General features: G+C 56.0%; 1 protein-coding gene across 4 annotated transcripts; it reads left to right on the top strand.

The window, feature by feature from the left end:
- Positions 1–1,827: 1,827 nt before the first annotated feature.
- MBD6 (methyl-CpG binding domain protein 6) lies at positions 1,828–9,113 on the top strand. Of its 4 annotated transcripts, none has more exons than XM_066369381.1 (13): positions 1,828–2,132; positions 3,104–3,167; positions 3,342–3,478; positions 3,757–3,859; positions 3,989–4,151; positions 4,363–5,403; positions 5,586–6,247; positions 6,527–6,680; positions 6,852–7,021; positions 7,138–7,551; positions 7,654–7,706; positions 7,918–7,981; positions 8,119–9,113. In XM_066369381.1, exons 3-13 carry the CDS (start codon positions 3,366–3,368, stop codon positions 8,191–8,193), a joined length of 3,012 nt encoding a protein of 1,003 aa, XP_066225478.1. In that variant the 5' UTR covers positions 1,828–2,132; positions 3,104–3,167; positions 3,342–3,365; the 3' UTR covers positions 8,194–9,113. The 4 variants fall into 4 exon arrangements, with proteins under 4 accessions (XP_066225478.1, XP_066225476.1, XP_066225477.1 ...); XM_066369379.1 differs by having other exon boundaries at positions 7,639–7,706; XM_066369380.1 differs by having other exon boundaries at positions 6,849–7,021.
- Positions 9,114–9,138: the final 25 nt, after the last annotated feature.

The following is a 9,138-nucleotide window of genomic DNA, read 5'->3' as shown; positions in this document are numbered from 1 at the left end:
TAGCCCCGCCTTACCCTTACATCCGCCACTCAGGAAACCCGCGGAACCGCCCCACATCGCTCCCTCCTTCTTGGGGTCGACGTCTTGTTGGACCCGGAAGTGGCTTTGGGTCACGAGGTTCCGCGGAGGCGGTGAGTGAGTCATGCGCGCGCGCAGAGGGGGAGAGCTGGCGGGGGGAGGGGAGGAAAGGGGGGCGGGGATGATGCAATGTTTGGCAAGCAGCTCCCGCGCGCGCACGCGCAGGAACTACTAGGGTAGTGGGATGTACGGGGCTTAAGGGGGAGAGGATAGAGGGCGGGGCGCCAGCTCCCAGCATCCACCAGCCCCAACGGCTATCAACTGTGGCTGCTCGTCGGCTAAGGAGTGAAACTTCCGTGTAGCTTGTCTTCCTCAGCAGCTCTTTGTCCGCCCACCTGGAATTAGCTCCTGTTTCATCTCCTCCATAAAGGGCTCCCATTTTCCTTGGCCCCTTCCTAGCTTAATAATGGACACAAAGCCTTATAAACACCCCTCCTTTGAAAGTTGGCATCCATCCGACAGGATTGTCTACATCTCGAGTCTTATTAAAGGGGCTGATCTCAGCCCCTAACTACCCAAAAAGGGGCCGAGTTACTTGAATCCCCTTGCTAGTCATTTTCAGCTTCTTTCAGAAGAGCACCCTTAACTTTTATCTTGTTAAAGCTAATGAGCCCTCAGCATGCCAAAACTCATGTTCTTTTCCCGGTGGGCTGGATTCTGTTTCCCCACTCAATTCCTCTAATGGTGCTTTGTGCCCTTCACCAAAGATCAAGACCTGCCCTTTTCACTGGACCAGACAGTAAGTCCTGTGACTCCCTGATGTGAGAAGCTGAGGCCTCCTACCTCCTAGGCGTTGGGGCTACAGTAGAGCCGTGTTGCCTGGGACAGTACGTGCACGTAAGCGCGCGACTGCTTTGGACCAGGTTGTCAGGAGACGTCAGATTCTAGCCTCTGCTGCCTCTCCCTTGCTCAGGGATCCCTGTTCAGCCACCTAATTCTGTGCCTCTCCGTTCTTGTTTGAAAATAATAAGTTATGAAGGTAAAATGAGAGCACTTCGAACTTTGAAGCAGCTTGAACCAAAGTGAAAGGCACCGGGCAAAATGCAAAGTATTTTTCTTGTGCCATTGGTTAGCAAACAGAGGCCATGTTACACATCCTGTCATACTTTCTAGGGGACAGCTAGTTTCTCTAAGTAGAAACTGTCAGGAGACTGGTGTAGATGGATGGCAGGTACAGGTTGTGATCCGACAGTGACAGATCCTTGGTCAGTCCAGGTCCGTTGCTCCAGGCCTCCATTTCCCTCTGTAAATTGGGGTTGGGGTAGGGGTGGGGGTGGGTGGGTTGGACCAGATGCCCTCTCCTGGTTCAAAGGCACGACCAGATTGTCAGTGACAGGAAGAGGTCATGTGACTTGACAAGCGGAGGTCGTGTTGTGACATGCTGACCTGGGGAGGTGGGTCAAGTCCCACCCAGCACACTACTCTGTAAGCCTTTGGGCTTGGCAGGGCAAGTCGCGACTTTCATCTTTGGGGGCGGGCCCCTTCCGGATCTGGCATTCCTTGCTCCCCCAACAGATTGTGGCTTTGGAAAGGGCCCCCACCCGGGGGAGGCTGGGATTGGCCACCAGTGGCCTGGGTATAGGCTCAGATCCTTCCGCGGAGGGAGGGGCGCCGCGTGAGGTGTTTGTTCTCTTGGGGATTAATGGGGGGTTGTGGGGGAGGGGTAGGCGCGCTCCCGCATGCGCACTGCGGCCCCTCCTGTTGGCTCGTCGCTGTCCGCTGGGCGGGGGCCCGGCCCCGCCCCTCTCCCGTCCGGGCGGCGGCGGCGGCGGCGGCGGCGGCAACGGCGGCGGCAACGGCGGCAACGGCGGCGGTGGCAGCAGCCTGCGCAGTGCCTTCTGGGAACGGAATCCCCAGGGCTGCCCCTAGCACCCATGGCGCATGCGCGGGAGGCCGCTTGGTGATCGGCGGCGGCGGCGGCGGCGGCGCTTCCTGCTAGGACCGGCTGGGGCCGTACCGGAGGCTCGGGCTCCACCGACCCTCCTCCCACTCCCTCCCACTCACCCTCTGGGCCGCGACTGCGCAGGGCGGGGCCGGCCGAACTATGGGCCGCGGTGAGTGCAGGGCCCGGCCCCCCCCATTCCGCCCCTCCCCCTCCCCTCCCCTCCAGTCCCTACCCTCTGCCCCCTCCGCGTCCTCTCGGCCCCCTCTCTGGCCCCATCCCCACCTCCCCGCCCTCACCTGCCCCCATCCTTTCCCCCCTCGTAACGGCTTGACTTTTGCCTTCTTCACCTCCCTCCCCTCAGTGCATTGCCCACCCTCCCGCCCGCCCTCTCCCCAAGTTCCTTCCTACTTCGAGCGCTTTCCCCTCCTCCCCAGGCTAAGGGAAGCAGGGTGACAGGGCGCCTTGTTATGAGAGGGAAAGTTTTGAAGTCGCCAGTGTGGGGTGGGAGCGATGGTGAGGTTGGAGAGAATACTTGCAGGTTTGAGGGGTGACTCTACATATTAGAGGAGAATTCCTGTTGGAGCTAATTTGAAGTCTGTGGGATAGTAGGTGCTGAATCCTGTTGCCTTAGGCTTGGGGGGCAAATCAGGAGCTTCTCAGGATCCTAGGAGAAGACCGAAGTGAACCAGATCAGCCCGGAATGGGGGGAGTACAGTTGGTACCACCGAGCAGGCAGTTGGGCAATGGCTTGGTGACCTGTGGGGCAATCTGTACTTTTTAGATGATCTTCCTTGGGGGGAGTGGGAACTGCAGGGGCCAGCTTCTCTGGGAAACTTCCCAGTGGACTAGCATTATGGGAATTTTCCCACAGTGCTGGGTAAAATCTTCTGTCCCTGATGGGACAAAAGGACCCTGCTTTTTATATGTTTAGGGATTGAGTTGTGATTCCTTGGTTCCTGGAACTTGAGGCTTTGACCCTACTCTGGGTCCTTGGGACTGCACATGTAAAGGTTGGTTGTGGACTGAGCCAGCAGATCCCAGAGATTTTTATGGGCACTTCATTAAGGATCTTTCCCTTGAGAATATCTTGAACTGTTGTGTTCTCCTGAGTTGATCAGATTCTTTTCTCCTGTCTTGCAGGTGTGGGCTAAGCCGGCGGCCCCGGCTTTAGACTGGACCCCACAATGTTTGCAGAGATGTTCAGGTAGCCATGGTGGGATGGCAGATTTCCCCTCAGTCTCTTGCCCAGCTCTCTGAGGGTTTCCCCTTACCTCTGAGTTCTCTTGGGTCTCCCCACAACCTTTGCCATCCTGGAGTACTCCCTCAGGTACCCAGCTCATTTTAATTCTAATGCCCACATGGATGTCTGTGTTATCAGGCACGTGGGAGCTGATTACACACAATGAATGGGGGCAATGAGAGCAGTGGAGCAGACAGAGCTGGGGGCCCTGTGGCCACATCTGTCCCCATCGGTTGGCAGCGCTGTGTTCGAGAAGGCACTGTGCTCTATATCAGGTATAGATTTTCAAAGTTCCCTAAATTCTATCCCCAGGTCCTTTAGTTGCCTGATTTTTCTCTCTCCCACCCTACTTCTCAAAGCTCAGATCCCTGGTACTCTGTTGCCCTCCTTCCTTCCTCAGCCTTTTTTGCTCTTTGTGTCTTTGAATCTGCTGTACCTCTTTCTATCTCTTCCCACATATCTAATTCTCTGCCTTTCCTAAGAAGATGGTTTAAGAGTGTCCTCTGATACAGTGTCAGCTAACCCCATATTCTCTGACCCTGTGGTCTTCAAGCCCAAGTGGCACAGAGCTGTCTTCCTTGGAGCAAACCCGGAGCTACCTCCTCAGCGATGGGACCTGCAAGTGCGGTCTGGAGTGTCCACTCAATGTCCCCAAGGTAAGAGTGATGAGGGGTGCCAGAGAATAAGGTATAAGTCTACAGACTTAAATTAAATCACTGCTCAAAGTAGCCTTTGTCACAAATTCCAGCCTCTCAAGGTCCCTGTTCATGCCTTCTACCTTACAGGTTTTCAACTTTGACCCTTTGGCCCCGGTGACCCCAGGTGGGGCTGGGGTGGGGCCAGCATCAGAGGAGGACATGACCAAGCTGTGCAACCACCGCAGGAAAGCCGTTGCCATGGCAACCCTGTACCGCAGCATGGAGACCACCTGCTCACATTCTTCTCCTGGTGAGTTTTATCTCCTTTACAGAAGACTGAGGACAACTTAAAGGCCTGGAAGAGGAATGATGGGAGGGAGTTTTATGAGAGGGAGCAAGAAGGGTGGAATGGGGAACTGCTTGGTGAGAGGAGGGCACAGGGAGGTTGGGAATTTATGAAGACAAGTGAAAATTCTTGGAAAGGGAGTCACAGCTAACCCATCATTTCTCATTTATTGCAGGAGGAGCAAGCCCCCAAATGTTCCACACTGTGTCCCCAGGGCCACCCATTGTCCGGCCCCCATGTCGAGTTCCTCCCATAACTCCACTTAATGGGGGTCCTGGCTCCCTTCCCCCAGACCCACCTCAAGTTCCACAGGCCTTTCCCCCTTTAGCAAGCCCTGGGGGACTCTTCCCACCGCCAAGGCTTCCTGACCCAGTCCCCTCTGGAGGTAGCAGCAGCTCCTGTTTCCTCCCAAGGGGCAATGCCCCCTCTCCAGCTCCACCTCCTCCACCTGCCATTAGCCTCAATGCCCCCTCATACAACTGGGGAGCTGCTCTCCGATCCAGCCTGGTGCCCCCCAATCTGGGCTCTCTTCCAGCCCCCCATGCCTCCTCCTCACCACCTTCAGATCCTCCTCTCTTCCACTGTAGTGATGCCTTAACGCCCCCTCCTTTGCCCCCAAGCAATAATCTCCCTGGCCCCCCTGGTCCTGCCACTCAGCCACCAGTGTCTTCAGCCACTATGCACCTGCCCCTGGTCCTGGGACGACTGGGAGGGGCCCCCACAGTAGAAGGGCCTGGGGCACCCCCTTTTCTTGCTAGCAGCCTACTCTCTGCAGCGGCCAAGGCACAGTGTCCCCCGTTCCCTCCTCCCAGCACTTTACAGGGCCAAAGGCCCTGTGCCCAGACGCCCTCAGCTCCCCACTCATCATCACGCCGTCTCACTCAGCACCGTCCTCGCAGACCCCCAACTGTATTGCGGTTGTTAGAAGGGGGAGTCCCTCAAGCCCCTAGACGGAGCCGTCCTTGTGCCCCTGCTCCTGTCCGCCAACCCTTTTCTCTCCCTGAGCCATCCCAACCAATTCTCCCTTCTGTGCTGTCCCTTCTGGGACTCCCCACCCCTGGGCCTTCCCACTCTGATGGAAGCTTTAACCTTTTGGGGTCAGATGCACACCTTCCTCCTCCCCCAACCCTCTCCTCAGGGAGCCCTCCCGAATCCAGGCACCCCATCCTGCCCTCCCTGCCTGGGACCTCCAGTGGTAGCCTCAGCAGTGTGCCAGGTATGTAAGTGAGTGAATGAGTGTGGTAGAGCCTCTCCTTCCCTGCAAAGAGGCAGCCAAAGCATTTCAGGGAGAGTTTAGAGCTCTTTGGTGATTTTCTGGGTTGGGGTCAGGGAGGTTGGGTTCTTTAGACACTGGGAGAAAGAGCCTCCCTTGAGCTGAATCTCTCTTTTTCTTTGCAGGTGCCCCTGCCCCACCAGCTGCCTCCAAAGCCCCCCTAGTCCCCAGTCCTATACTTCAAAGCCCATCTGAAGGGCTTGGGATGGGGGTGGGCTCCACCTGCCCTCTGCCTCCTCTGGCTGGTGGGGAGGCTTTCCCTTTCCCTAGCCCTGAGCAGGGCCTGGCACTGAGTGGAGCCGGCTTCTCGGGGATGCTAGGGGCCTTGCCTCTCCCTCTGAGTCTGGGGCAGCCTCCACCTTCTCCATTGCTCAGCCATAGTTTATTTGGCATGCTGGCTGGGGGAGCGGGACAACCTCCCCCTGAACCCCTGGTACCCCCACCTGGGGGACCTGGCCCTCCTCTAGCCCCAGGCGAGCCAGAAGGGCCTTCGCTTTTGGTGGCTTCCTTGCTTCCACCACCCCCTTCAGACCTTCTCCCACCCCCTTCTGCACCTCCTAGCAACCTCCTTGCCTCATTATTGCCTCTGTTGGCCCTGGGCCCCGCAGCTGGGGGTGGGGAGGGGGCTTCAGGGGGAGCTGGAGGTCCAAGTGGAGAGACATTTTCAGGTTTGGGAGACCTGCCCCCGCTACTGTTTCCCCCACTTTCAGCCCCCCCTACCTTCATAGCTTTAAATTCTGCGCTGCTGGCTGCCAGCTTGGATCCCCCCTCGGGCTCGCCCCCTCAGGTGAGGATAGGGGGAAATGGGGTGGGACAGAACAAGAGGTAGAAGCAGAGATAGGAGCTGGGAATCAGAGGCTTTCAGTGTTATACTGAGCTCTTCCTCAGGGCCTTTGGGGAGGGCTTAGTACTTGGCTATTGGTAGGACAGCTGTGAGAACTGGGTCTTTATTTAGTAAGCATGGCTTACTTCACATGAGACTTCAGTGAGACTGTATATGTGAAAGTACTGTGAACATATGGAATACTTTACACACGTAAGGGTTATAATCATTCTTTCTTCTTAGCCCTGTGTCCTGAGTGCCCCCCAACCTGGACCACCTACCTCCAGTGTCACCACAGCAACTACTGACCTGGGAGCCTCCTCTCTGGGCAAGGCCCCCTCCAACTCAGGGAGACCCCCCCAACTCCTTAGCCCTCTGCTGAGCGCCAGCCTGCTGGGTAAGTCTGAGGGAAGACTGGTATGATAGAGAATGGAAGCAGTACAAATTGGGAGCAGCAGCTGGGTAAACTGGGAAGAAAATCTTTGACCACCCAGTAAAGCCTAAGAGAATAATAGGGTTTGCTCAACTTAATTGGTTTCACTAGGGAGACCCCTTTGTAATTCAGCAGGTGACTTGTCTTCGCTGACCAGCAGCCCTGGAACCCTCCCCAGCCTGTTGCAGCCTCCTGGTTCTCTTCTCTCTGGCCAGTTGGGGTTGCAGCTCCTCCCTGGAGGGGGAGCTCACCCACCCCTCTCAGAGGCTTCTAGTCCCCTAGCCTGCCTGCTACAGAGTCTCCAGGTAGGATTTGAGGGTATGTTTGTCATGAATATTTTTCAAACTGGAAATGTGGGCACTCTGAACTAAAGCAGAGGGACTGTATTTGAGACTGACTGAGATTTATTTTTTGCCTGCAGATTCCTCCAGAGCAGCCAGAAGCCCCCAGTCTGCCCCCCAAGAGCCCCACCTCAGCCCTGGAACCGGAGCCTGCTCGGCCTCCCCTCAGTGCCTTAGCCCCACCCCACAGTTCTCCCGACCCCCCAGTCCCTGAGCTGCTCACTGGCAGGGGGTCAGGGAAACGGGGCCGGAGGGGAGGAGGGGGACTTAGGGGCATTAATGGTGAGGCCAGGCCAGGCCGGGGTCGAAAGCCTGGCAGCCGGCGGGAGCCTGCCCGACTAGCCCTTAAGTGGGGGGCACGTGGTGGCTTCAATGGACAAATGGAAAGGTCCCCAAAACGGACCCACCACTGGCAGCATAATGGGGAGCTGGCTGAAGGCGGTGCTGAGCCCAATGATCCATCCCTTCCTGGGCCCCATTCTGAAGACCTTAAGGTAAGTGCAGTGATGGAGGTCTGGCTGAAGGGCTCTGAGGAACAGCTGCAGCCATGTGCCTTGTCCTAACTTTTCCTACACACACAGTCCATCTTCTCTCAGGTGCCCCCAGGGGTAGTCAGAAAGTCTCGCCGTGGCCGGAGGAGAAAATACAAGTGAGTGTTGGGCTCACCACAATCCTGGCTTTTCCCCACTTGCTGGGTTTATAGAAATAGCTAAAGAGTAACTTGGCTTTCAAAAGGGCAAATACTTACTTGAACAAGATTATGCCTTTTCTGTCCAAATGTGGAAAGTTTCCTGCCCAAACTCTGAAGTTCACCTGGTGCTCAGAGAGGTGTTCCTGATTATCTGTGCCCCTTATTGCAGCCCCACCCGGAACAGCAGCAGCTCCCGCCAGGATGTTACCCTGGACCCCAGCCCCACAACCCGAGTAAGTGTGTATCAGTATGTTGGTGTGGGAGGGGATGCATAGGGGATGAAGCAGGAAGAAAAGAGGTTGGAGTAGGGAGAAAAAAAGACTTCTTGATACCTGTTTGATAACTTATTTCAACTTCTCCTTTTGTATAGGCAGTTGTCTCTCTGCCTCCCCGGGCCCGCCCTGGCCGTCCTGCCAAAAACAAGAGGAGGAAACTGGCCCCGTAGTGGCCATACCTGGAGCTGGATCTGACCCTGATTGGGGAAAGCTGAGTGCTGAGCCTTGGGAGCCCCTGCCAACAACCTGCACCTGTGGACAGTGGGTGGGGGCACTACTCCCCACTCAGAGCACAAATGCAAGCCCTTCCCCTACAATCCCATCCTGAGCCATTGCAGGGGGTAGGGAAGCTCACCCCCCTTCCCCCCAAAGCCATGTCACTGAAAAGGCCTTGGGGGGGGGTATATGGCCTGCTCCCCACCAGGCTAAGGGGAACACCCCCTTCCCTAGGTCTTTTATTTGTTTAAGTTATTTTTGCACAAATGACTCTTTTATATTTAATTCGACTTCACTGCCTCCCTTCTTGAAGCCAGCAGGCTCAGTTTACAAACCTGTGAGCTACTGTTGGCTGCTGCCCTCCTTCCTAGTGAAAGGTACAAAGCAATAAGCATCATGCATCCTCCCCTTACCCCTCCATCACCCCTCTGTCTCTGGCTCAGGTTGCTCAAAGCACAGACCCCTCTTAACTGTCCCCAGGTTTGAAACACATAGCCTCATTTCAAGGTGTAGCCAGCTTCCAACTACTTTGCTCTGAGATAGAAAAAGGGGGTAAGGGGACAAAGAGAGCCCTCTGGGACTCTCCTCCCATACACACTACACTGCCCCTTCTCATCCCCTGCCCCCTCCCCCCCCCATCAAAATGCTCAGAGATGTTGTGATGATGCGACTGAGGATTATGCAACGTGGTCCAACCGGAGCGGCCAGCATGACCAGCTGTCCAGGGGCTGCCTCCTGCCTTTTCTTTTGTAAAGACAAGACCCTTGGGAGTTTTAATTCTGTTTTGTACTTGCCCTATGGGGCCTCCACTGCTTTTCTATGGGAGACACTCTTTAATTTAACAGATGAGAATATTTTGAAACTCTGGCTCTGACTCTGTACTCATTTTTTCTTTAGTT

Source organism: Saccopteryx leptura, chromosome 2 (assembly GCF_036850995.1).
Source record: "Saccopteryx leptura isolate mSacLep1 chromosome 2, mSacLep1_pri_phased_curated, whole genome shotgun sequence".
Taxonomy (NCBI): Eukaryota; Metazoa; Chordata; class Mammalia; order Chiroptera; family Emballonuridae; genus Saccopteryx; species Saccopteryx leptura.
Note: the sequence above shows the minus strand (reverse complement) of the source record. Positions and strands in the feature narration are given on the sequence as shown.

Bases quoted from the DNA above. Each gene is read 5' to 3' on its own strand.
- MBD6 (XM_066369378.1), top strand. From the start codon at position 3,366: ATGAATGGGGGCAATGAGAGCAGTGGAGCAGACAGAGCTGGGGGCCCT. The intron at 7,707-7,917 runs GTGAGTGTTGGG...CCCTTATTGCAG, and splicing joins GGCCGGAGGAGAAAATACAA to CCCCACCCGGAACAGCAGCA. The intron at 7,982-8,118 runs GTAAGTGTGTAT...CCTTTTGTATAG, and splicing joins ACCCCAGCCCCACAACCCGA to GCAGTTGTCTCTCTGCCTCC.